General features: G+C 38.1%; 1 protein-coding gene across 2 annotated transcripts in view; it reads left to right on the forward strand.

The window, feature by feature from the left end:
* The first annotated feature begins 9,948 nt into the window (after positions 1 to 9,948).
* LOC146482345 (uncharacterized) overlaps positions 9,949 to 27,986 on the forward strand; it is a 64,668-nt gene continuing 46,630 nt past the window's right edge. For both annotated transcript variants that reach the window (XM_085107238.1, XM_085107239.1), the window contains exons 1-9: positions 9,949 to 10,303; positions 10,456 to 10,544; positions 10,739 to 10,850; positions 16,637 to 16,706; positions 18,019 to 18,077; positions 18,789 to 18,937; positions 26,850 to 26,925; positions 27,055 to 27,105; positions 27,855 to 27,967. In XM_085107238.1, the coding sequence (XP_084963364.1) occupies positions 10,259 to 10,303; positions 10,456 to 10,544; positions 10,739 to 10,850; positions 16,637 to 16,706; positions 18,019 to 18,077; positions 18,789 to 18,937; positions 26,850 to 26,925; positions 27,055 to 27,105; positions 27,855 to 27,967 (764 nt within the window). In that variant the 5' untranslated portion in view covers positions 9,949 to 10,258. The remainder of the gene's footprint in view (positions 10,304 to 10,455; positions 10,545 to 10,738; positions 10,851 to 16,636; positions 16,707 to 18,018; positions 18,078 to 18,788; positions 18,938 to 26,849; positions 26,926 to 27,054; positions 27,106 to 27,854; positions 27,968 to 27,986) is intronic.

Consider the following 27,986-nt stretch of genomic DNA (forward strand, 5'->3'; position numbering starts at 1 on the left):
CAATTCCAGCCTTTTGATTGGCTTAGCGATCATGATATATTTGACAAATCGACGGCAGTTTTCTATGGTCTATACTCTTATAGACCATAAAATGACGTCAAAAAATGTTCAAAACCACGAGCCGCAGGCGAGTGGTTTCACTGCCAAGTTTTGGACATTTTATGGCGTCATTTTATGGTCTATAAGAGTATAGACCATAGAATACTGCCGTCGATTTGTTTTTTACAATAACATGGAAAAAGGACGAGCGGAATTGGCTACTTTTTTTTTTCGTTGAGAAAGCGCGCCACATCTGACGTCATTTTTATTGTCTGTACTCTTATAGACAATAGCTACGAGCCAATCAGCGTGCGAGAATTTGGACAGTTATTGTAAAACAGTTGTTATACCATGCCTGAAAAATAGTAACTTAAATTGTTTTACCTGGTTGTTCTTGCAAAGCGAAATCAGCAAGATTAGAAATATTGCATGATTGTTTTTAACAAAGCAATTATTCCACTCGTCCTTGTTCATGTTGGATATGAGATGATTGTAGCCAGCCAACTCGGCGCGTATCTATCATTTCATATCCAACGCGCGCTAGTGGAATAATTGTCAAACTAGTAATAATCAAAGATTTATGTTTACAGGGAGTGCGTTCGATGATCTCGATCCCAGGCTCTTTCTCTTTTGCCAAGTTGGTGATGATGTCATCCGCCCCAGCAAACTCTGCGGGGTATTTTTCTCGCTCCTCCTCCCCCACTCAACGTACTCTGACTAGGGCCTCCCTCGGTAGTTAAGGTACTCTCCCCAAGTTGCGCTCGCTTTTACAAACTGAGATGGTGGGAGTTCGATCGAAGCGCATGAGTCTCAAAAAATCCCACGGAAAAACAGGGGACTGTGAACAGTCTATGTTATATTAAAAACTGATCACTGTACAATGCAATTCCAGAAATTTGTTTGGTTTAGCGGCCATGGTGTATGAACCATTGACCATGCCTGAGAAATAGCGACCATTAAATTGTCCTCTGGTTGTTCTTGTAGAGCGAAATCAGCAAGATCTAGTACATGTAATATTTATTGATTGTTTCAAACAAAACAATTTTTTTTGGGTGGCTTGAGTTAAGTAGGGATTTTTTTGGGTATTCAAAACAATCATCAATAACAAAACAATCAGATAACTTCAGATGGTATGACTGGAATGAAAAAACACAAACATTCAATTTCTAGTGTTTTTATTTTTCGTGTTATATCATTAATGCTTTCTGAAAATTTTTAAGGCTCGGAAATTCGGCATGGGATTTTTTGGGGGTTAAATTTTGGTCCAGGGATTTTTTTGGTTTTTGTTGGAAGCCCTAGGGTTTTTTTGGGGTTTTGATTTTTGCCCCCATTCGATCATCCCCGTCACTTGAAATCCGGAGTAACCCCCCCCCCCCTTCCCCGGGGGACTTTCACCTCTCTAGTATGCTAGCCTGTGCCGCAGATAGACTATAACCCACCGTAATAATCATTTTTGCCGGAGGTTATACTCCGTCTACGGCGCAGGTTAGCTTTAGTGTGGCGATGTTTGCTAACAAACACGCATTCTTTTTGTCTTTCAAATGAGCGGACCGATCAGGAATAAAACAAACGAAAATAAATTGTTGTTGAACAAATTATAGGTCTCTGGTTGGCACATAAAATATCAAATAGTGACAACGCGAAAAATCGCTATACAGTAGATTCACTTAACAATTTAGTCAATTAATCATACGAGGTAAAGGATTAGGGCTATAGGTGTAGCGCTAGGGGGTCTGTCTCTGGGAAAACTGGCCGGAAAACTATTTCCATTTTCGTGTGCGACGTTTCTAAGTCGGGATTCAGACTTCATTGTTTTTATGAGATAAAGTTCTTTAAGTCTGTAACATTTTAGCTAACACATTGTCAGGTCCGTATTAAAAACTGACGCCAATGGTCCCTTATCACTCGGCGGCCATGTTGAGTCTCGGGGAAATAAAAAGCTTTGTTTTTGCAAATCAGTTTAGTGCGAGGCTTGCCTTGCAAAACACAGCATTTTAGGGACCGTTCATTTTTTATGAGCATGGGGGGGCATTTAGGGGGGGGGGGGCACGAGAAAAAAATGGCACTAAAGGGGGGGGGGGGCTACCAAAAAAATTGAGTGAAAGAGGGGGGGGGGGTCACCAGCAATAATTGGCTAGTAGGGGAAATTGAAAGTGGCTCAACATAAAAACAGATGAAGAAATTGAATATTATTTCAATTTTATTTAATACGATTTTCCTAACCACTTTTAATTTGTTTTACATACTGAGGTCGAAATCTGCATTTCATATTAACAACAACTGAGGAAATGAAGCATATCTGTTGGAAAAGCAATAATGAATATAAACTGAAGTAGACACCTATGTTTGTACAAGTTCAAATTAATATAAAAACGTAACAGTCTCACTATTGAATCATCCGTGGGGGAGTAGTTTTCTATTAAGTGGTTGTACTCAGAACTATATCAATAGATTGTTTAATGTTCTGTTTAATAGTACTCACTTTTATAAAGACTGTTGATTAGTAAATTATTTGAACCCAGGAGTATCAGTAGGCTCAGTAGTATGCCTAGTGTGAACATCCAGATTAGTTTTTAGTAATAGAACTGTTGTTGGTGACCTCAGTTGACGGTAAATCTGAGCCGTAGGCCATCTTCAGAAAAGCTTGTAACTGTCATTTTTAATAGCACTACTTTAATATCCAGGCGTGTAGGAGGGGGGATTCGAACGAACCCCCTTTGAAGATCAATAATGGCGGAAGAAAAAGCACAATGAGGAGGTTGAACAACTTCATGAGGTGTACCATGCGAGAGAGTAGAATGTCCGCCCTGGTTCTAATGTATATCAAATATGATATGCCTGTCAATCTTGACGAGATAGTCAATTTGTTTGAAGGCCTACACCCGAGAATGATGCAGTTTACCAGCTTGGTGTATGACTATCAGCAGATCGAATAGCTATCAGAACTTGACAGGACGCAGAATGTACATTGAACTTTCTTGTTTAAGTTGAGACAATTATGCCGCAGAAATGATGTATATAGCTTAAAAAGTTGCTGTAAAACAAATTTGTGATTTGCCTAAAATGGGTCTCAAAATGCAGGAAATGAGGTTTCTGGGGACCTAGATTTTCAAAAATTTCCGGGGGAGCATGCCCCCGGACCCCCCTAGTAAGAGCGCCTCCGGCGCTCAACAAACACCCCTTTTTAACCCTTACCTACGCGCCTGATATCTGTGTGTCCCCTGTTTTTTTTCTGTTTAATATGACTCGTAATCGTTGATTGGTATGCTTTGATCCCTATTTTGTTAGTCAGATCTGTACGTGTATTGTTTCTACTCGAAGGGGAGTAATTACACGTTAAACATTTGCTTGATTATTTTTATAGTTCCTCTAAGAATCTAAATGGAAATTTAGGGTTTGCCGTTGCCGTAAACGTGTTGCTATCTATAATACGTTTTTTTTTAACAAGAGAAATCTTTACCTATGCAGAGAACGGTAACTCTTTAATAGTACTGTAAAGAAATCACAGTAACAATTACGTTTATCTTTGATATAAACAGTACATACAATGTAAGCGTTTTGCTAAAGTTAGGAGTATGATTTGTTTCTGGTTGGGCGGGAGGGGGGGGGGGGGTCATCAGAAAAAAATAGTTTCTGCTTGGGGGGGGCCATGTGGAAAAAAATTGCATGCTAGGGGGGGGGGGTCATACAGTTTCTTAGTGGCAATTAACCAAATCCCACCAGCCTCCCCCCCCCCCCCCCCCCATGCTCATAAAAAATGAACGGTCCCTTACTCCCCTGAGACTCAATATGGCTGGCGAGTGATAAGGGTCTATCGATAAAAAACTAGTGGATTGACAGAAATACTTATCGGACCTGGTAAAGCACCGGGGCTTTCCAGCGGCACGCCCATTAATTGTACGGTTCAGGGTTAGGTTATTTGGTACCTGGGATAGGACATAACTTTTTTTATTGTAAGTTCAGTTCTAAGTTATTTGCAGCAGATGCAAAACTGTCCTCTCTGAGTTCTCTACCGGGGAGTTCCATTGTGCTCCAACTTTTCTTCTCACGACGCAGAATACAGTAAGCCCAATTTGGATACCAATCAACTGCAAAAGTAATCTTATCAAGTCAGCTTACCCTATCCCTTAATACGTCCGGTTTTGGGACAATCCTATCGAGCCGCACAGTTTTGTGAATTCGTTGTATTGGGTTTTAAAATTTTTAAGCGCGTGGGTGTTACAATTGGCAAGACAATCCTGATGGGCCTTAAAATTCTTAAGAAAATTTTAAAACAATGTGCGCTTAACACTGACTTACACTTCATCGTACATTTCAATATGCGACAGATTGCAAAATGTGTGACGCGGTTAGTTCAGTCTAGGCGCTCTTTGCCGCATACCTCACCCAGGGGCACCCAACGACAATTTTCTCTCAGATCCTTTGAAACGTTATTTTAGGCGATCTGGAGTGGCAGTTTAAAGCTCTATAGGTTCATTTTAGGCAGCGCTATAATATTTTGATCTGTTCGGTCATTCTAGGGGAACTTGAGTCTTTTCAAAATTAGTAGGGCATTTTTGTCCATTTCCCGAAAACCTTAGGTCTTATTTCCTTTCCGAAAATCTTAGCTGACCTTTTTTCGGTACCCGAAACAACATTTTTATCAATCCGAAAACACTAGGCCTTAAATTTCCCATATCACGAAAGTTCGTGGTGAAAATTCCCTTTAGAAAATTGTAGGGGATTAAGGGCCTTCCGAACAGATAATTTACCGAAACGATCCATCGGGTGCCCCTGATACCTAGCTCAGCTTAGCGCTCCGTCGCCGGTACCATTCCATACCAAAACTTTTATTAAGGCATAATGGATTTTAAAGCAATCGATAGCTTGTGGGTCGTGTTACAGCTTAAAAAAGTACGATTCCAATACTGAAGTAATGCTAATACTTCTACTAATAACATTAATACTAATAATACTTATACAGTGCAGTATACAATAAAAATGCCATCCTTGTTTCCAGTTGTTTGAGGTATTCAACGCTATAACCCTTCGATCATGTACCCTCACTCCCTACATCTCATCCCGGCAAAAGAAAGCGCCTGATCGCATTCGGGGTTTTGCAATGTGCGTCCTTCATGTCATCTTTTTTTACAGTTGTTTGACGGGATCGATTCAACGCTATAAATTCGAGGGTTTTCAATGCGTGCGTCCTTTGAAGCCTTCAGTCTGGCCTGCGGCAGAGCAAGCTCTCATTTAGCTCATCCTCCTGCGCGGCTGACCAAATAGAAAGCTTGCTCGCCATAGGGCAGTACCTTTAGTCTTGGATTCTCATCTCACGCTGTGCTGTTAACATTTTGATAATACATGGCGTTTTTTAAAGCGTTCCAGATGAATGGATCCTCTGTACGCAACTGAATTTTTCATGTAGTAGGTATTGAAACAACGTACGACAAGTTTGTACAACTGCGTAGATTCACCAGATTGTGCTTAGTAACTTGTCTGACTGCAAAACCTGCTAAATCTCAATATGCCAAAGGAGACTAACGGACTCTCACATCTAAGTGGCCGTGAACGACGCTAGCCAAAATATAAAATTTTGTGCAAAAGAATTTCTAGAAGGTACCAAAGCATCGGGCTCTAATCAATTATTGTCGGCGCCCCAAAGCTAAAATTAGCGATTGAGATCGAACACGTTCGAACATGTAGTAGGTATTGAAATAAGGTACGACAAGTTTGTGCAACTGCTTAGATTCACTAGATTGTACTAAGTAACTTGTCTGACTGCAAAACTTGCTAAATCTCAATATACCAAAGGAGACTAACGGACTCTCACATCAAGGACGCTAGCCAAAATATAATTGTGCAAAAGAATTGCTAGAAGGTACCAAAGCATATCGGGCTCTAATCAATCATTGTCGGCGCCCCAAAGCTAAAATTAGCGATTGAGATCGAACAATTTTTATACTGAACGCACTGCTATTCGTCTCCATCTTATTCACTTTTTTCTGCAGAAAGATGCGCAGATAGCTTCAGCTGTAGACATCAGGAAATTAATCACTTAAGTGGCAAACCGCCTTTTTAACTTTTTAAAAGGGCTCGACAAGTATCTCTGTCAACTGAGTCCTCGAAGGTCCTCGAATGAAGGGCTTTATCACCCCTTGATATTAAGGTACACCTGTTATCGTAGATTTGTTCATCTATCTTCGATAAAACGAGAAACACAGTCTGTGAGCTTTCTTTTCCTCTTTTCTACCTTGGTGGTGCTGAGTCCCGTTATTTCTGAAAATGTAAACATTTATACTAAGAGGAATTAACGTCTCAGACAAGTGATCTTTCCTAGACGGATAATCTGTTCCGTTCAAGAATTGAACTTTGGGGTCATTTACAAATTCCTTCGGCATTCCGACAAGATCTCACATGATTGATTGGTTGGAATGAAAAGGGACTAAATCAAAATTTCGGTACACGCAGAATTTTCATTTAACATTTTGGTTTTGTTTTAACAGCGTTAACGCATGCCAATATTTTGCGTTCACACGCTTCTTTTTGTGGAGTGGGTTTTTGAAGACACACAAAAATGCTTAGTTCCACAAGCTCCCATTTATGCCGGCGGGAAAGCCGGATGCTGAAAGAACAGCTTAAAATTCATTGAAGTTATGTCACATTCAACTACGTTTATCGAATCCTGCAGGTAGAGAGCAAATACTGTTGAACATCGCCGCAGTTTGAGTATTAAAATAACAATAAGTCGAGGCGGTCTAACATTAAACACGAGACATTAGATTTCTAGATTTTCTAGGCAACAAGTTAAAATAACCATTTGCTACTTTTTTTCAGCACTTCATAAATTTATGGCCGGATCGTCGGAGAACTTGAAATTTAAACCTACGTAGTTTTCAAAGTCGTTGAGATATTTGCCTCGATTGGCTCCACAACACCACATTGTTTTCATAGGCACTCAAAACCCGCATAACTCCCGGAAATTCAGTATTTTTTTCGGCGCCGGTTTATGAAAAAGTTTTTGTTGTAAAATTATAGAGATTAAAACCAGAAATCAAAACACTCATAATATATCAGGAGGGAAGCAAAAACTAGTGAGGGCTGAAAAGCGCGTCAGCCCCGACCCTCACTCTTTTCCCGACTTTTGCGTAAAGTATTTTAAACCCGGGGGGGGGGGGGGGGGGGGTATTCCCCAGAATTCTTGGTGGGGGTGTGCCGCCCGGGTCTTCAAATCCCGACCCTATTTCAGACCTAAACATGCCATTTCCCACACCCGTTTTCAGACCTGACCTCTAAAATTCATACCCGTTTTCAGACCTGATAATTATGCATCAGTGCCGAACGGAAGTTGACGCAAGGAGTAAAAGTAAGCTGGAATGACATAGTTTATCTATTTCTTTTCCTCGCTATCAGTTAGTCGTTCCAGTTACGTACTGAGAAGAAAAATATGTTTGTAAGCTTTCGTAAATGTTCTCCGCCCCAAAAACCCGACCCGATTTCAGACCGTAATTGTCAAAATCTATACCCGTTTTCAGACCAAAACGGCTCAAAAACCATACCCTTTGGGGCGGCACATACCTATATACCTTATATAGGGGAGTACCCCCCCCCCCCCGGGATTTTAAAATTCTTCGCGAGCCGTCTTTCTTCCTCTGTGGAGCACGCTCACTACAAAAATTAAGCCACCTCTCATCACAGCCACAAAGGCCACATTTTACTGCAAACTCAATCCCGTCAGCTTAATTTGCTAGCGACAACTCCCTTGTCAGATTCGTTTCAATCAGTTAAAACCGCATAGTTTTAACTGATTGGAGCACTTCACAAATAAAGCTACTCAGTTTAAATGGAAAATGCGCTGATTTGTGTTCCTTGGTCTTACTAAACAAGAAAGCATTCTACAACTGTATTCAGCTGTCACGTCCGTCACACAACGACAATTTGCAGTCGTCCAGTTGCAAAGGCTCCCTATCTTTTCTGGCAAAAAGTTCTGAAAACTGTCCATGAACGATCCAAAGATCAAGGTTGAACTTAATTTAACAGCTACACCGGTCTGTTCTTTTGTAGGTAGGGGAAGCGATGTAAATAGATGAATTAGTCCATATATGGTGAAATCGTGTAAAAAGAGGTATTTCACGAGTCTGTGTTTTTGCAAAAACAAAAGAAACAAAAACAAAAACATAAACGGAACAAAAAAGGGAAATAAAGATTCAAATACAAAAGAAACCTGATTGCGATACGTCCTGCTTTTGGTGATTTGGTGAACTATTGGCTAAATCCGAACTTATCTTTTTCTCGGTTACGGACCTCCCGGTTTGGATAAATTTTTACTTATGTCTCGTCGAATGCTCCTTTTGTCGGCAAAACTAGCAAAGGAAACGGGGTACGTTCCCTGGCCGTGTTCCAAATAGGAATACCTACTTTGTACAGAAAATAACTGCTAAAAGGTTCCTCACATGAATTTTATTTTTTCATACCATAACACAAAATGGGTCTTGTCTTAAAGATCTTGTATCAGCAAAAGTTTGCAGACACCGTCTTCTAAATTTTCCGGAAATTTTACTCTGTAAACGTAAGCAGTGGTTGTCTTCACCGGACGCTAAGTAGCGTCCGGTGGAGAAATTTCTCGTAGGGTATCCGAAATTTTGCCTAAAACGATCAATTAAATGTAGGGCTATTACGTTCATTCTTATTCCGGAATATCGTCAATCGAATGTGTCCTTAGTTATGAAATTTTGGAAATGATGTTTGAAGCATTAAAGACAATGGTTTAAATTAGTAACAGACGTTTCCCTGTCACACATGATTTGTTTCCTGTCAGACGAGCTGTCACGCCCAAGTTTTAAATTTGTTCCGGATTCTTTTGGTTACAATTTTTACCATGATAAGATAGACCTAGATGACCCCCCTAGATCGACCTGGACCACTTGGATTCAGGTGCAATCCGGGCATATTGTAACGCTGAAAAGTTATTTTTAACCTCGTGGTATAGACATGCGTTACCAAATCTGTACACGCTCTGGATTCTGGAAAGATGCCTTCACTTTTATAACACTGGCAAATTTTCAAGTCAAAAAACGTGCCTTTTCTCATCAGCTTGAAACTTTATCTTGGTTAATTGGTGAAGCGAATTGGGAAAATTAGGAGATGATTTGCTAGGCTTCCTAATTATGTTAGCTTTATATGGGCCGGGTCAGTGAGAGATTAAAAGATGGCAATGATGTCAGTACTGTATACACAGTTTGATCTTTAATCAATCAATTGTTTTTTATTAGTCCCATTCCACGCTCCCTGTCCTTTGGTCCAGTTCATTCCTCCATTTTTCAACAAGGTTTTAAAGGTCGTTTACATAAAATCGAATAAAAAGTTGCAAGAATAAAAGCACTTTCATTTCACAACAAATATGCGATGTAATTAAAAGAGAAAATGTAAATGAAACAACGGAAGTGCATAAACATCAGCTAGAGTGGGAGGGAATTGAATTACTTCACCACTTCGGAATGCGATGACCTCTTATCGTTTTCCTGAATTAGAATAAACAATGAGTAACCGTGGCTATTTTGAAACAAACAAGAGCCTAATATTGTTTTTGTTGGTAGCGAGAAATTTACTTGTACACGAGAATAATATTTGAATACCCATTGGTTTTGGCTGTCAATCAAACTGTAACGCATATCCATCGTTGCGCATAATCGGCCCAAAAACTCCCAAGAGGGGTGGACAGGGGAACTTGGACGCTTCAGCCAACTACGATTTACGCAGTAAATCGTTTTTGACTGAAGCGTCAACTGCTAAACCGAGAACTAAAAGCTACTAGACATGTGATTATACTTGACAAACGGAAGGAAATTTGCTGGAACTAATTACCGCCATAAAGTCCGGGGAGTGACAAAAGTAATGCTGTAACGCCACCCCCGAGGGGAAAACTCTGTCGTTATTCAGCTCAGTCACTGGCGCGCTAACATAAAATTGAATGATTTGCGAAAGAAAGGCAAAAATTTCGCATGGTTTATCGTATGGGATATATTTACAAGTGTCAGCAGGGTAATCTTTGGAGCTTGTGATAGCTTTGGCATTTCTGGGAAGAGCGTACAGCGATTCGCAAAGTGATATGTCTCTATTTTGACCGCTCGGCTTGTCTGAACATTCAATGCGGTGACGAACGTACGGCGACTGGTGGATAACTTTATTTTTACCGTTATTTCTTTGAGAATCGTTCTTCGTATGAACGTTATTTGAAAGCATGGCCACTGCAGAAGGATTTCTTCACAGCCCACTTGTTGTCTGGGTAAGATTTTTTCTTGAATCGGAACGCGTTGAGTTCTTTAAACGATCACTGTTTGCAAACAGTGTTGATGGAGTGTGGGGTAAACCTCGAGCTTCATGTAATCTTCCGATCGCACGGTTACGTTTTGCCTGACTGTTTTCTCGTTATTCTAGGCCAACAACACTTTCAAGACAAATGCATTGATCGATTCCATCACTGATTTGGCGGATGGCGTCTTTTTAAACGAAATTATGATGGATATGTGAGTATTACAAGACATCAAAGTTTTGTGTTTTTCCAACAGACATACGGTAACCTTGTTTGAGTTCGACACTGTAGGAGGCAAATTTCTAAGAGTTTTTACCGTGTGTAGTTATTAAATGCTCTTCGTTTTGCACTCAGCCGTTTTTGCTATACAAGGGGGCTAATTTAACTCTTATCTTGTCTTGTCTGCAGCGACCCAACTTACTTCACTCTAACTCGTATCCATCAAAATGTTTACGGAGACGTGAATTTGCGGATGCAGAATTTGGACACGCTTGTGAAACACTTGAAGCGATATTACCAGGTAAGGGTAAAAAATGCAGAATTTGGAATTTAAACTACCGGATTAAAGAAAAAAAGGACCAAGCGAGGCTTTGTTTTCTGCTATCAATGACGAAAAAGGCTGTGTCTTTTGTTGAATTTGTCTTCAGAGAATTCAAACAAACAGTCGTTTAAGATAGAGCTTGTCATTTTCCAATATAAGCTTAGTGTTATTCTGGTTGCGTGTCATGATAATTTTTAAGCTTTCATATCTTAACATAAGAACTTAGGTCAAGACCTTGGATGCACGGCGGCGATTTTAATCCGCAAGTTAAACATCCCTTCTCTTCTTGTACAAAGTTCAGAGAAAAAAAAAATACGCGAAGTATGTGTTGGAGGAGATCGATTTCGAAAGGTCGAAGTATTTATAAGCTTTAATACTTGCGGTGACTTGTGGTTATCGAAATATATTTTTAATTTTTGGGCACATAAGCAATTAGGAATCGTATTCTGTCTCATAATGTCGTGTGCACAAAAGAGGAGAGATCTGATTGCGTTGCTTTGTATTCGTTTGTCACGAATGTTTATTACTTTTGTCCGCCAAATTAAAACTGTTGTAACTTACTAAAAGCTTACATTGTAATGTTGATGCGTCAAATTTTTTGAGCGCCACCAAATGCTCTACAAACTGTTTAAGAAATCTTTTGGTTTCTTGCTCTTATGCTTTTTGTATCTTTGTTCTATAACCCAATAAAAATTACGGAAACAGTATATCTTTTCATTTTCATGGTTTAATGACAGACGTGTGAAGATTAAATGGAAATGGAGGCATTTTTCTCGTGCCATCTTGTCGTGATGCTATAGAGCTTGTCAATTTCTTGACCTGAAAATGATAAGCTTATTGCTGATTGTGATTCTATACGCTCCGTAAAATCCATATGGTGCTCTTTACAAGATCTTATCTACAAAAAATATGAAAACCAAATTAAACACCAGCCATGCCTGCTGGAGTAAACATGCATGGAGATCATTTCACGTGCGTAATTGTAAACATGATTGATGAATTTAAAGTAGAAAGTGCGATCTGAAAATTATATTTCAAAAACCAAAACATGAATTTTTTGCATTACATTGCAGCTATCATTTTATTTTAGACGTTTGTTTACTGGAAACAAAACCGGGAGGCGTGTTATTTTGCATTGGTGCAGTGATGAGTTTTAACATGCAAATTTCGTCATAAGAAATTGCCATATGTCAACAGATATTAGGCTTAAAATCCAAAGTAGCTTTCTATTTGACTTTGCTTATTGTATATTGCTACTCTTTTTAAGAGCAAGTGACAGCTGTTTAAATTTTAATAAGGTGGATTTAAGAGTATACGTAAATTAATGGTAAAAAAAGAAAATATTGTGAATATTTTTTGTACTTGAGCACAAAAAAATGCATTGTGCTTGAGTTTTAGTCAAATCTGGGCTATGTATAATTAGCAATTGCAAAACATTAAGACTTAATTGTTAACAAGCAGTCTCTTCAGTTTTATAAATTGCACATTTCCTCTTGTCCACACAATTATAAACCTGAATTAAGACCCAAGCTTTTGTTAAGGTAGTATAAACCTGTAATGATTCAAGTCTGCACCTCTTAAATCACACCATGGCCTTTTCTTTTATTTCAGCAGTTATGTGCAATGAATTCTGCTCTCTCATTGCTCTTTTCTTTTGAGCTCCTCCTTAGCAAATCAATATTTTATGATGTTGTTGTTAAAGTGCTACTTTTCTTTGCTGTCAATGAATTAATGAGCAACAGCAAACCATGGTAAAGCTTATCAGGAAGTTCTTCCATCTCTTCAGCTAATGTTTAAGGACAGGATCATTATGTGTACCTGATAATGACGTTGGTTTTGTTTACTTAACATGCACCAAAAACAAAATATAAGTAAACAAAAAACAGGGCTTTCATAATTAATAATAAAAAAAAACCATAAATGTCATTTTTTATTCAATGCTATTGCAGGCACATGTTGTTGTGTGGGGCTGCATTCCATTGTGTTATAAAATGTGTGTTGCCGCGGCTTAGTAAATAAAGGTTGTTTTGCTGTATTATAGCGTTTATGCTGTGCATTTTTTTGCATGTATATCTTTTAATTTTTTGGAAGTAACAGCACCTACCGTGTTACTCTAACCTAAAGATTTAAACATGATGCAAATATGTTTTGTACATGTATTACTGACACTTATATAAGTAAGAATTATAATAAACATCCTGGAGGCATGAATTTTCCCCATAAAAAGTACATTTTTATTAATACTTCCTTCCAAAACTGGGTATACCTCTCTAACTTAAATGTACTTGTAAATTCTTGCTTCCGAGGAACAAAGAAATTTGGATTCATAAAAAAATATTAGTATTAGTTAGTAGCTTGTTTAAACACACCAAACCGATAATTATTACATGTATATGCAATAATCGGTCATTTCTGGCCAGGCAAAAACAGGGCTGTAAAAATTATTGTTTTTGGTGGCACTGTCCGAGATTGTAAACATTGTCACAAATGTCGGGGAAATCTTGTAGTCCATAGAAAACTAGGACATGCCCTTTTTATCTGACTGAAAGTGCATGCAATAAGAAGCTGATGCTTTTGCTGTGGTTCAGTTGTAGCTTTGGTGTAATAAGAACACTACTGATTTTTAATTTGATGCGTGTAAAACAGCCATTCAGTAGACTACACAGCTACAAAGTAGTGTCTTAGGTAGATTGAAATAAAAATATATACTCTTGCCAGAAAAAATCTGGACAATTATAACTAAAATGTTATTAGAAGTATTTTTGTGCTGCTCCTTGCAAACCACATTGGTGATCACTGAACCAATTGCAACATGCATTGTTGAAACCCACAAATCTCATTTCCTGATTTATTACCTTTTTGAACATCTTCAGTTTTAAATTTATTTATCGTAACGAAAGCAAGCAATCACCGAAATTTTTGAAGTGGTAGTTTGTTACCGTTCACTGGCCGTGTAAACAATGCTTTTGTTAAAGATAAAGACGGCTGCCGACCTTTTTAATTTACTGCAATGTGGTGCTTAATTGTGCATTACACCCTTGACTTGCTTATAAGAACTATTAATATTCTTGCGTGGGAACCAAATGTTCTAGAATCTGTTTTGCATAGTTTTCATGTCACTTGATCCATTTGCATGTAGGAAGTTGAAAATTGTAGAATGCAAACAGATAATATTGAAGAATGAAGTGACAGAGTGCATTCAAGGATTGTTTTTTATATATAATATGGCAGTGTTTAGCCAATACTGTTATTGGCCTGCATGCAATTCATAAAAATGTTAATCCCCGATAATTAACGTAAAGTTAATGAACTCAATGTACTTGTATGAAGCTTTCACTCAATTAATTCATCATATTTCAACGACTGTGAGATTGTCACAATAATGTATATTTTCATTGATTCTGTGACAATGTACAATAATTCCAGCTGTTTTCTGAAAAGACAGTAATAACAACCCCTTGATGTGTGTAATGAAATGCAGGATGCAAGCTGAGCAGTTGTTTGTGATTCTGCATTTTACAGTTAATGAATCATTATTGTCGTGATTTTATGCATCACTGGATTAATTTCCTGTGAAAGAAAATAAACAAACACAGTATTAAAACTTACCTTGCAAGACCAAAAAAAAAACAATTTTAATTCTTATTCTTTTGTTGTAATCAAGTACAGTACCGTGCAAATGTTAGTTGACAGTCTCGACTCGAAACTCGATCCTCGATCCTCGAAGCTATCGAGGATTGAGGATCGAGGTAACATCACATGTGTTAGAAAACACTTTGAAACAGCATGTAGTCAAACCTGTATTATAAGTGGCCTTGTGTTGAGCGGTCATCCTCTATTAAATAGTCATTTCTCTCTGTCAAAGTAAATGTGACCTCTCTTTAGTGCATGTTCCCCTCTGTTAAATGGTCGCAGTCACCTTTTTTTACAGTTCTGATGAGAATTTACTTTATTGCCTTTATCTCACTTTATAAAATGAAAACTAAATAAATATATTGAAGTAAGTATGACAATATTAAATGGTTGTCAAATTCCAAAATTTCCTCTCATAATTAAGTCATACAGTTGGATACATACACACAAATAACATTTGACTGCATGTAAAAATGAATATTGCTTTATGGCCAATTTGCTTGATGTGGCGAATAATCTTCCCCTTTTTCAAAATCTTTCACCTTTCATTGAAATTTCTTTGTTATAATGTTGTTATAACTATTTAGGACACTGTACATGTAGCTATGTTAGAGTATTAACAAGCTTGCCCCAAGTTATGTTTCTGACATGCTTGCTGAGAGAATTGTGCCCTATGATTTCCGACATATACAGTAAACTGGTCTTACCAAGACCGAGAACTGACTACCTTACTGTAAAATGCAGCTTTTCCTACAGTGGAGCTAAAGTTTCTCTGGAACAGTCTTCCCCAAGGAATCTAGAGCAGCTAGCTCCTTGAGTCTTTTTAAAAACATAATTATGATCAATAAATGATTTGACTGTCCATCAAACTCCAACACAGCAAATGTGCAAACCAGTTACATTAATAGAGTATGTAAATTCTCAATTTTTTTTATCTTAACTACTGATAATTTTACTGGGTCTGAATAAAGTCTTGTTGTATTGTATTTTTATTAATTTAAATGGTCAACCTGAACTACCCACAGCTGTACATATAAGCCAGGTCGAATGGAGAGGATTTTTCCATTCATGCTAAGAGCCTCATTAGTAGAGAAAATAATTTTAAAATGGAAATCATGGTACTGTAATTTCCATTCCAGTTGGTTGGAGCAGAAAAGGTAGCAGGAGTAGCTCTGAAGTTCGTCCATTTTTTTTAAATCTGAAAATTTCTCATTATCCCTGCATACCATTTGAAGGGATTTCTATAAGAGCAGGCAACCGGCGAAATTCGCCATCTATATCAAGCAAATTGACTTAAATTCGCCGCGTACTTTCTCCAAAATTAATAAAATTAGTCAGAGTAAAATTGAACTCCCGTTAGCCGCCTACTTTGCATTTTTTTTGCTGTCTGCTTAAAAACTTCTTGAAACCTCTGCATTTGTCATTCATGAATCAAGAGCTGTTTGTTCTTGTAGTTAGAATCTCCTTGGAAGACCAGCTTTTAACTTGAAAACTTATGGTGGGCATTCAGAGCTTTTCAGCTCCATCACTATGGAACTCCTTGCTAGAGGATATAGTGTTTTCATTCACGTGACTACCGGTCATATTGGTTTACTGAAACAAAAGAAAGTGTTTGCATAAAAATAGAGTTCAATTTCCAGAGGTTTAGTTTGGGACACCAACATGGCCGCCATTTCTTTGTTTTGGGACACCAACATGGCCGCCGTGACGTCATGTGAAAACACTCTGACTATTGAGTATTTTAGTATTTCTGTATACATGTAGTTTTTATTTATTTAGTAGTTTTTATATATATCTTGTTTGCAAGGCACTAATGAACCGTTGGGAAATAGCGCAGTAAAAATTCATTATTATTATTATTATTATTATTATTATTATTATTATTGTAGTTATTGTTATTAAATTCATCTGGTGGGACCAGAAATTTGTGCTAAATGGCAAGTGACTGGTGATCTGGCCAGGATAATTCAAGTGTTTCATCTCCTTCCCTGTAGTCTCGCTTGCTACCAATACTGCACTAAGCAAATGGCAGTTCCTTCTGACGGTGGTACACATACCTGGAATGTTTTACCTAAAGTTTCTTGAATATGACATGAATTAACAATTATTATCTGATTGTTGTCAACTTCTAGGAGAAACTGCAGCAGCTTGTTTTGCTAAGAATTCCAGATGTTGTTACAATAGCCCGTGATCCTCAAAGTGGTGAGTAAACAAAACAATGATTCCCTTCTGTAACATCTGATTTAAAATTGTATATCTTAGTTTACAGTGTACCATTTTCACCTGATTATCTGCTACTTTCTTATAAAACAATTCCTTACTTTCATTCAATACCTCAGCTAAATGTCACCCAAAAGAAATGAATCAATGTTGTAGGAACGTTTAATAGATATGCTACTAGGTTATAATAGAATGGCTAGTGCACAAGGTAATAGAGCTCTAAAGTGTGATGTCTCAAATATTTTAGTTTTTGAAATTATGGGATTTGTTAGTATATTCAATCCTTCTAATTTTGTCTCAGTTCAAATCCCATAATTTCGCAAATTTAGTTTTGTGATGTCATCACTTTAGAACTCTATACAGTTGAAATATAGGTGTACATGTGTGATGACCTGTGACACTGTGGCACTCCAGTGAACGGGGCGGAGTGGGCATGTGCGGAGTTCAACGGATGGTGCAACCTTGTGCATAATGGTGCTAAGAAAGCGGAATCAATGTAGTGGGAGGAGGGTCAACCATGCCAGAAACAGGTGGTCTTGGCACAGATGGCTTGATCCACTGGGATCTGAGTAGCCTATTAATGATAGTAAATACCCGCTTTATACTTATTTAAGCTAGTTGATTAAGAACCTGTGGGCCAAAGTTTTGGCATTTACATGTAAAACCCCATACTGTAACAATCTGTTGACCATGAAGATTGGATCAGGTTAAAGAACCTGAAATTAATCATAGGACCTACACATAGAGCAGGGTTTGTATTTGCTCAGAATGCAGTCTTATTACACATGATTATTTTAATATGACTGTATAATTATAGGTAAGGTAGGGATCACTTGATAAATCAACAGCAGTTTTCTATGGTCTGTACTCTTATAGACCATAAAATGATGTCATAAAATGTTCAAAACTTAAACTTGTGGAAGTCTGAACCATGAGCTGCAGGGGAGTGGTTTCACTTGGCTGCGGCTCATGGTTCCTGTTTTGAACATTTTATCTAATGACATCTTTTTATGGTCTACCTACAGTGTATAATAAAGCTGTAGTTAATAGACCATAGAAAAGTTCTTCGAGTTTAGTTTTTGCTCTATTTTTCAGTGAGATAGTGGGCATGTTACATCTAACATCATTTTTATTGTCTGACTCTTATAGACAATAGCCATGAGCCAATCAGGGCATGGGAATTTTGACAGTTATTGTAAACACAAAATAATTGTAAATTAAAAATAATTCCACAAAAGTTAGTTAAATATGTATTTAAAGCATGTTTCTAATCTTTTTGTTGTTTACACTGCAGATGAGGCAGCTGAAGAATTGAATAAAATTCTTTTATTAATGCTGGGGTGTGCAGTTCAGGTTAGTAATGAAATGATGATGTTACACTGTAAATGATAATTAAGGACGGTGCCTACACTGTACTTTTGTTACTGCGCATACGTTCTGCGCGTCTTGAGACACCCAGGTTTCCTATGAGTGGTGCCTACTAATACAGGGATATTTTTGTGCGGTTTAAAACTATGCGGCAAAAGCAGAACTTAGCTAGACTATAAGTGCTCTTGGTATCCAAAAAAAAAATTGGGGTAATCATGCATTTTTCAGAGATAATAAAAGCTTCAATTTGAGAAAAAATGCCATACATTGCGTTGTATTTTTAGTGCTTATTAGAATTATTGTTGATTAATTATCTCTAAAAATGCGTGGTTACCCCCAATTTTCTTTATGGATTACAATAGCCCTTGCCAAGATCTGCTTTTTCTACATAGCAATAAACTGCGCAAAATTTTTTCTGTATTAGTAGGCACCGTCCTTAATATTGCACTGAGTAAAAATAAATTGAATTTTGCCCTATGGAACACTAAACGGGTATACATGTACAGGGGTGAAGTAACAAATTAAAGTGGTGTACAATGCGGACAGTGATGGGATAAATATTTACTTTTTGTACAAAACCAAACCAAGTTAGCACACTTGTATCAATAATTAAGGGAGACACTTGAAAGATAACTGTTTGGTTGATGGAGGTCGGAATGTTGAAATTTCACTGAACTCTTGTGACACTTCTTTCAGTGCGAAAACAAGGAACACTTTATTGAGAGAATCACCCAAATGAACGTGAATGTTCAGAAGTCATTGGTGGAGTACATTCAACAGATCACGGATAATCCAGACAATGTTCTGGCATTCCGACCGAATGATTTGGCTGAGTACACTACAGAGTAAGTAATGGATTGATCACTTAAGTTTAAGCTTCATTAATAGAAACCAAATCACCAGGGTCCAGTTGTTCAAAACCCAACTAATCTTATCCTGCATTGACGCGAACTTGTTGTTCAAAACCCGATTAACGTAATCTTGGGTTAACATGAACTTTGGCTCAAGTTTATTACTACGAATTAATCAAAAAAGATTTTTTGCGAAAGATTTTTGTTTTTAAGACTTTTCTCATTCATCAGCTTAAAACTAGCTTTTAAGAACATTTTTAACCGTCGAGCAAAATGAAAACCTCAGTTAACTTTTAACTGATCAGTGATTAACATTAAAAATCGTCTTTCGAACAACCGGGCTCAGGAGGTGTAAGGAGTTAAGTTTCTAAAGAAACTGTGGTGCTGTGTCAATGGTGGAGTGAAAATGAATGTTTGTTTGTATCAACTGGGTTGAATAAGGTAATTTAATTTGGTCACTGTAAAGACATCCAGGAGCTGATGTCTTCACAGGTCACCAAAGCGTATGTGACACAGGCTACCATGCAAGCGTGATTTAAGAGTTTGTATGGAGTTAAAATTAAATCGAAATTTAGACAACAATATTCCCACAAAACCCACAAAAAATATAACGAAGTCTGAAAAAGCTTGCCCGGTGTGTTTTGCTGTGTTTTCAATGCTTCTCAGTGCTTCTAAACGCTGTTTAGAGCGGTTTATCTCTCAGCAGCTAGTCCACGTGCATCACTGTATTATGTTAATGACAAGGTAGGAAACTTAAAGTCAAATTTGAATAAAATTTGGCCCGTCATTTGAGGAGAGCACTTCGAAAACCTCGCTAAAATTTGCTTGAAAATTAACTCTCGCTTACCTGTCTCTCCATATGGCAAGAAGGATGATGTGCGGTCCTTCCTGGGCATATTATTTTCGGCGAAGTTGATTTATGGAGACACAGGCCTTCGTGGAAAACAAAGTTCATTTCAAATTGGGTGCCATTTTTGCCGCCGACAGAGCCGTGTCGCTGGAATGTTGGAACAAACTCACGGTCAAACCTAGGCACGAGTACTAAAATGTGCCGAGCCGGGGAAATCCACGGGAAGCCTTTGGCACGTAACAAACCACACACACCCCCTCCCGGCTAAGTGCGGTTCTGTACCAGCCAGCCGGCCTTGTTGTGGCCTTTCTCAGTAACGCGTAAAACATTATTTTGTTCATCAGTTAGCCTGCAAGATGGTATCATTGAGCTAGGTTCGCGTTAACGTCACAAGAGAATATAAATAAATATACAACTTATACCGAGTTACCTCGACATATTTGCTCATCCACGAAAGTGACTACATCTTGCAGCGGATGTAACTTCGTACCAAAATTTGATTGTATTGACTGTGACCTACCGAAACGACTAAACAATTATCGCCAGATCTTGTCAAACAACTTAGATTATTTTTCCTTCCTGCCCTCCTGCTCGCAATGAATAAGCCGGTAATGAGAACTTCGAAATACAAAAGGTTTAATGAGCAAACAATGACCTTACACATCTGTAAAAAATGTTGCCGTTCTCGGCAAAAACAGCAACTTTGCGAAATTCAAAGATTTTTGGAGAGCATGAATACAAATACAAATTTTCAGTTGCTTTCAGTTAGCTTTAATTCAATAAAAGCCAACTCGTAAGTTACGATTTGGAAAATCGCGAAGTCAGTTCATAAAAAAAAAAAAAAAAATCAATTCATATTCTCAAGAGACCACGCCAAGCACGGCTGGCTGGCACAGAACCGCACTTAGCCGGGAGGGGGTTTGTGTGGTTTGTTACGTGCCAAAGGCTTCCCGTGGATTTCCCCGGCTGGGCACATTTTAGTACTAGTGCCTAGGTTTGACCGTGAGTTTGTTCCAACATTCCAGCGACACGGCTCTGTCGGCGGCAAAAATGGCACCCAATTTGAAATGAACTTTGTTTTCAACGAAGGCCTGTGTCTCCATAAATCAACTTCGCCGAAAATTATCTGCCCAGGAAGGGCCGCACATCATCCTTCTTGCCATATGGAGAGACAGGTAAGCGAGTGCTTAAGTTTCAAGCATATTTTAGCGAGGTTTTCGAAGTGCTCTCCTCAAATGACGGGCCAAATTTTATTCAAATTTGACTTTTAGTTTCCTACCTTTCCATTAACATAATACAGTGATGCACGTGGAACAGCTGCTGAGAGATAAACCGCTCTAAACAGCGTTTAGAAGCACTGAGAAGCATTGAAAACACAGCAAGACACACCGGGTAAGCTTTTTTAGACTTCATTATATTTTTTGTGGGTTTTGTGGGAATATTGTTGTCTAAATTTCGATTTAATTTTAACTCCATACAAACTCTTAAGAGCAATTCTCCAGGAAAGTGAAGCAAAGTTGGAAATGAAAATTTTTAACCCCCCTTCATTTTTTGTGTGGAGGTAGGTTACCTGGAGGGATGAACAAAAACAGCCATATTTGGATCAGCAGGTGCGTCGTTGCCATGGAAACCGCACTTGATCACGTCGGCCTCAGGTCTATGTTTTGACCGAAAAATTCACTCTGAAATAGTAAAAATTAACGAGTCTGATTCTCGAGTACATGTGAACCAATTCAAATGAAATTCATACAGATGGTAGAACCACTCTCCCAGTTTATAAAATTTGCTGTTAGAGTATTTTGGGTTCTATAATCAAGAAGACCTTGGTCGTATTACTATGTTGCCTGTCAGCCATTTTGACAAGAAGGAAAAACAAGCACAACCATATTCGTTATTTCTCCGAAAGTGCTCTTTCCACATAAACCAAATTAGCAGCAGGGCTTACATAGATATTGAAGTTTATAAATATTATAAAATCTATTTGGGGAAAATTATATTCTGGCCATGGGTGTTGAAGACATTCGAGGCAAGTTGCAAAAAGTTGCAAAATTGGAAATGTTTAGGTCTCCAGTATTTGGTTCAAACAGGCTTTAGATAGAGAATATCAGCTTCAGAGGTTTTTTCATTCATCTTATCTGTTATCTACATTTGATTGATTAGGTTTTGGCCAACGAATTTGATGAAATATAAATTAAAACAAAGCCTACCTTGCAACTTTTGGGAATTTCTTCAGGATGCTTTTGTCGTATAGGATGGGTCTCTCCTCAGTTCGTTCGCTCCATTTTCTTGACCAAATCTTGCACAGACCTTAGCGGAAAAGACAAATCTAACTGCCAAGCCTCGCCGAACATCTACTTTTAGACCAAAGATGATGATGCATTAACCCGAATAAAGAACAGTCAAACACAGTCGCGTGTCGAGTATCGAAATAATTCATCAATACAATCCATCCAGGAAGTTAAAAAGATGCATCAAGATCGCAGCTGAGTAAATGCATGTCTGCGACGATTCTGAATAACGTCTTTGGCTAAATCGATCCGTACATTCCGTGGTGCATGGTTGAGAAGCGAAGAAATCGTTGTTTACGACCTGTTTACGACCAAACGTATGTAGACCGGAAATGCGAGTAGCAAAACTGCTGACCGGATGTAGTTTTAGATGCGATATACGCGCATTTTGTTTGTTTGTTTTTGTAGCTTCAGCTAATTGTCGCAATGGCATTATCTCTTCTTTAGATATTTTTGGTACAATATATCATTGATAGGGGGATAAAAGGACGACTTTTGATCCGCTTTTATGACTGTTTTACAGAAAGAGGACAAAATAAAAGCGCTTCACTTGTCGTTTTACGCAACCACATAAGCCGCCCATGTTTCCTGGGTTTGTTTGTTTGTTTGTTTTTAATTCATTGCTTATTGGATGTTAAGGATGAGCTGCATGTAAGATACGTCGCTGATCTGGGACATTACCGTACACAGTAGAAGTTACGAAGTTGGAATTTTTGACCCACCTCTCCTCCAGAAATAAACAAGTCCTCTTCAAGCCGATAAATTTTCACATTCAGTACCTAATACCTGCCCAAATTTTGGCATTCTTTCTTTTTTATTTACTTATTTATTTATTTATTTATTTATTTATTTATTTATTTTTTTTGCTGCTGTTTTTTTTTTTTTTTGGTGGGGGGAGGGGTGACCGGACGTAAATTTGTGCCGTCGGTCAAAAACACTGTAAGGGAAATTTGCATATCGTCGTGCGAAGGAAAATATCCTTGTCGGGACAATGGAAAGTTGGTCTCTATCAAATCCCAAAAGGGACGTTTCGGTTTGTGAGTGCAGTGGAAACAATATAAAACTCAGTCAATGTCAAAGGGATATTTCCAGGCACGTGCAAGCCTACGGACTTAGTATAAACCGTGATGAAATCAGCGACGAAATGAATCTTATTCTTTGCCGTGCAGGTAAATAATTATAAGATTTCACGCGCGAATTTTTCATTCTCTTATCACGAATAGTTTATCATAACTGAATTTGTAATTGCATTTTCACAGTCTTAAGAGCAATCTTTTTTTCTTTTTTTTTCGGCGGGGGGGGGGGGGGGGGTTGCGGCTATTATGATCATGCGTTCAATTGTCACCCAAGCTTCAGTTCAGCTTCATTTCCTTTGTTTTTGTTTTCATTCGGTTATTCTGGGGTTTTTTTTGTTGTTGTTTTTTTTTTTGGCTTTCTTCACCATTGCAACCCCTTTACAAGAGGATATCATTACACATACATCCGGTGTTACATCCCATTACATTGTGTTACATCCGGTCAGCAGTCGTGCTTCTCGGACTTCCGGCCTGTGCATTCAGTTTATTTACCATTCTTAGCTTGTCGACTATCGCAATATCTGACTCGATTTTAGCCAAAGACGTTACTTTGGATTGTTCAAAGGCATGCATTTGCTTTGTACATCGATCTCGACACATTTCCTTTACTTCCTGGCTGAATAATATTGATGAATTTAGGTGCTCGACGGCAGAAATCGCAAGCATTACGACCATGTTTTGGACTTTGTCAACTATTCTTTGTCGAGTGTATGCGGGCTGCTTGTATCATCGTCCCTGGTCTGAAACACAGCAAACTGGATATTCGATGGGAGTAACTGTTAGTCTGCACTAGATTTGGTCAAAAAGACGGAATGTGCAAAGGAGAGATACTGGAGAGAACCACGCGACGAAAGCATCCTGAAGAAATTCCCAAAACCCTCAAGGTAGGTTTTGTATCAATTTATATTTTATCAAATTTGTTGGCCAAAACCTTATTTAATAAATGTAGGTCGCAGACAAGATGATAATAGATACTTTTGAAGCTGATTTTCTATCTCTAAAGCCTGTTTGAGCTAAATACTAGAGCTCTCAAAATTACCAATTTTGCAATTTTTTGCAATTTGTCCCAGGTGTCTTCGGCACCCATGGTCAGAGTATAGTTTTCCCCAAATTTATTTTATGATATTTAGAAACCTCAATATCTATGTTATCTCTGCTGCTAATTTGGTTGATATGGAAAGAGTACTTTCGGAGAAATAACGAATATCGTTGTGCTTGTTTTTCCTGCTTGTCTAAATGGTTGACAGGGAACATAGTAGGACGAGCATTTTCTTCTTGTTTATAAAACCCAAATTATTGTAACGGCGAATTTTATAAACTGGGAGAGTGGTTCTATCATCTGTATGAATTTCATTTGAATTGGTTCAAATGCACTCGAGAACCAGACTCGTTTACTTTTACTTTTTGAGAGTGGAACTTTTGCTCAAAACATGGTCCCAAGGCCGGCGTCATATAGTGCGGTTACCATGGCAACGATACATCTGCCGATCCAAATATGGTTGTTTTTGTATATCCCCCAAGGTAACCTACCTACACACAAAAATTGAAGAGGGGTTAAAATTTTTCATTTCCAACTTTGCTTCACTTTCCTGGAGAATTGCTCTTAAATCACGCTTGCATGGTAACCTGTGTCACATACGCTTTGGTGACCTGTGATGTCTTGAGCCCTAATATCGTTGTATCGTTGTATCGTTGTCGTTAATATTGTTGTGTAAATTTCGATTTAATTTTAACTCCATACAAACTCTTAAATCACGCTTGCATGGTAACCTGTGTCACATACGCCTTGGTGACCTGTGATGTCTTAGCTCTTCATCAGTCGAGAGCAATTTGCTTTGAAGAAAGGCTAACTCTTGCAATGTCAGGTCTTGAATCTCTTTACCGTGACCAAATTATCACCCCACATGGTCTGTTTGTCTTCTGTGCAAGCATTCCATGGTTTCGGATGTTTTAGTGTATTTGAGGGTAGATGAAAAGATGGGTGAAGTTGAGGGTTGTTGGATTTCAGTTTTCATTATTTACATTGAGAGTTACATGTAACCCTTTTTGCACTAACAGTGATCAGTAGGTCAAATTTCTCCTTGTAATATCAATGCTTATTCAACCCCTGAGGTTGTGAGAATTTAGGATATGATCACCTGAGGTGAATTTTCTTGATATTTTAATAACTTCTCCATGGTACTTTTATAAGAAAAGTATGGGGACAAGATAGGAGAATTTGTTCTTTGATATTAGGGGTTAAAAGGTTAGAGAAAAATCAAGTTATCAGTTTGCATTACAACTTCACGCCGATTTAAGTGTGTACCCCAAATTTTGGGGTCGTTAAGTATTCATATATTCAAGCTATTGTTCTCTCTTTTTTGTCGAACAATTTCCGACAATAAGGCATGTTTCCGAAGATCGCAAAGCCTTTGAAGTAGATGAGATATTTTATCTTTTGTTTTAGAGTTTTCTGCTGGCCTGTGGAAGCTCCCTGTGGAGGCTAGAGAAATGAGTCACCATGAACACATCGACTCACAACGCACCGCTCCAGTATCGAAAGTTTTAAAAACAACTTCCCGTCCTGCAAACTAACAAATAATTAATAAACGAATTTCTTTCGCTAAACGGATACATGGATTTGCCGATTTGTTTATCTGTCATCTTTAATGACAGCGATCTATAACAGATTCTCGCTTTTCAGCTAAAAGTTAGAGCATCGCTGAATATAAAATGTAAATAAGGTCAACTGAAAAGAGCGTGTGCCTACATAGGCCAAAGAGCTGAATGATGTTATTGTTTGTCAATGCGCCATTAAGTATAATCAGAATGTGACTTCCACGCTGAGTTTCCCTTTTGTTTCTTCCGTTTTTGGTCTGATATTTTAGAATCTCTTCGCTAGAAGCAAGTATTTTAGAAACATAAACTTAATTACGATCGACCACGTCTTCACTCGTAACAAACAAAGTGCACAACATCAAATACCAGTTTGCTTACAGTGAATAACAATTGGAACTCTTTTGACTCTTTCATAGCTCCTAAGGTGCTTTCTTTAGGGAATAGAAATCAATGTTTTAGCATTTTCGTAAAAAAAAGTTATCATTAAACAGATGGTATTGATTTCCACGTGTCGGGAAGATGATGATGCCATGCACAAATTTAATTAAGCATAGTAACTTCGCCGCTCTAAGCACCGCAGGGTGAAAAATATCGAAACTCGACTTACAGTGATCAAAAAAACCACGTTTAGGATCTCTTTTTAAAGCTTTGAAAAGACTCTTCGTTCACTGATATAAATAACAGCTTAAAGTATTTTGCGAAGAACTTAAAACCATCAAATGTCTGCAGTGATTCCTCGCAGTTCCTATTGATAACAAGAACAAAGGAATACTCACGCAACTTCGTGGCTCAAGGCTGCTTAATTAGACAATTGTTCCTGTCCTTTGAATTCGCATCTAGGTCTTCCTGCAAAGTTCTCACCTTTTCTCCACCTAGTAAAAACGAGCTAATTTCGCGGCTGCCGAAGTGAATGCCCAAAGGAATAAAGAGAGCCTTCAGGCAACAAAATCCAGCGGAGTCACCCTTTTCTCAATGACACACTTAAATCGGCGTAAAGTTGTAATGGAATGAAAGTAGGCTTCAGGTTCAGCTCAACTTAGCCAGTGAAGTTGAATGCCTTACATATTAGATAATTTTTCGTGATTTATTTGCAGGCAATTGTTGCTTTATACAGAAAGTATGTTTTATCACATGACGCAACTTGCTGAAGATAGAGATAACTGTATTGGAGTAAGTAACAAAACTTGTTTTTAAACCCCTGAAGAGAGTCTTAGGACTATTTTAAAATAATATGAAATTATTTTTGTCAAATTTCCACTTTTTATTTGGAAAAACTTGATTTATTTTATGCTATTTCAGATGATGTCTCATTTGTCGTATGAAAGAGATGCTTTACTGAATGACAAAGAGGTGAGCTGATACATGTGTAGTTTAATAATTATTGCTACGTGTAAGTGCAGTAACCCTGTAGTGCTGCATGCTAAATAAACATGGTTGCTGCAGGGTGGACTGTTGACTCTTTAGCTCAATAGACCTTTCTCCAAAATGGCGGCAACGGATTTGAATGAGTTAAAATTGAACTGAATGAAAAACTGATACCAGCACTGGAAAGAGCACCTTTACTTTAGCAACCTTGCATAGTTTCAGCATATAAGGTGTTTTATCAGGTTAGGAAATGTAAGGTGAAATTTGACAAATTTACAGACGTTTGTATGACTGGGGGTATAGGTCATACCTTCAGTCATACAAACGTCTGTAAATTTTTCATTTTTCAACTTACATTTTCTCAGCTGATATTACACCTGATATGCTGAAACTTTGCAGGGACGTACATTGTAACAAATCTCTGGCAGTGACCACTCCTGGAGTCTATCTCAAGTTCGTTCATTCACTTTATCTTGCTTTACAATCATAAGAAGGGGTGGGACCAACAAATGGACTGTTAGTGGCAGCCATTAGCTCCTATGTAAGCTGACATCCAGTCATATTTCCCAGCAAAATAATGTAAAACAAAAAGGACATGTCTGTTGCCCGTTCATCCAGACCATCATCATCATGTTCATGTAAGGTGGCTTGTTCCACTTTCATTGTGATGACCACTTGCCAGAAGTGTTTAATCTTCTTGTTAGTGATCTTATTTGTTGTTGTTTCCTTTCCAGAGCAAGTATCGCCGTGCATTTTCTCCACCACTGAGTCCATCTTTGAGTCACAACAAAGATAAACCATCTGAACATGCTAACAAGGAGAAGATAAGACTCTTGACGGAGGAAATGTAAGATTAGTTCACAGAT

This window comes from Pavona decussata, unplaced genomic scaffold, assembly GCF_977016875.1.
Source record: "Pavona decussata unplaced genomic scaffold, jaPavDecu1.1 SCAFFOLD_46, whole genome shotgun sequence".
In the NCBI taxonomy this organism is placed as follows: domain Eukaryota; kingdom Metazoa; phylum Cnidaria; class Anthozoa; order Scleractinia; family Agariciidae; genus Pavona; species Pavona decussata.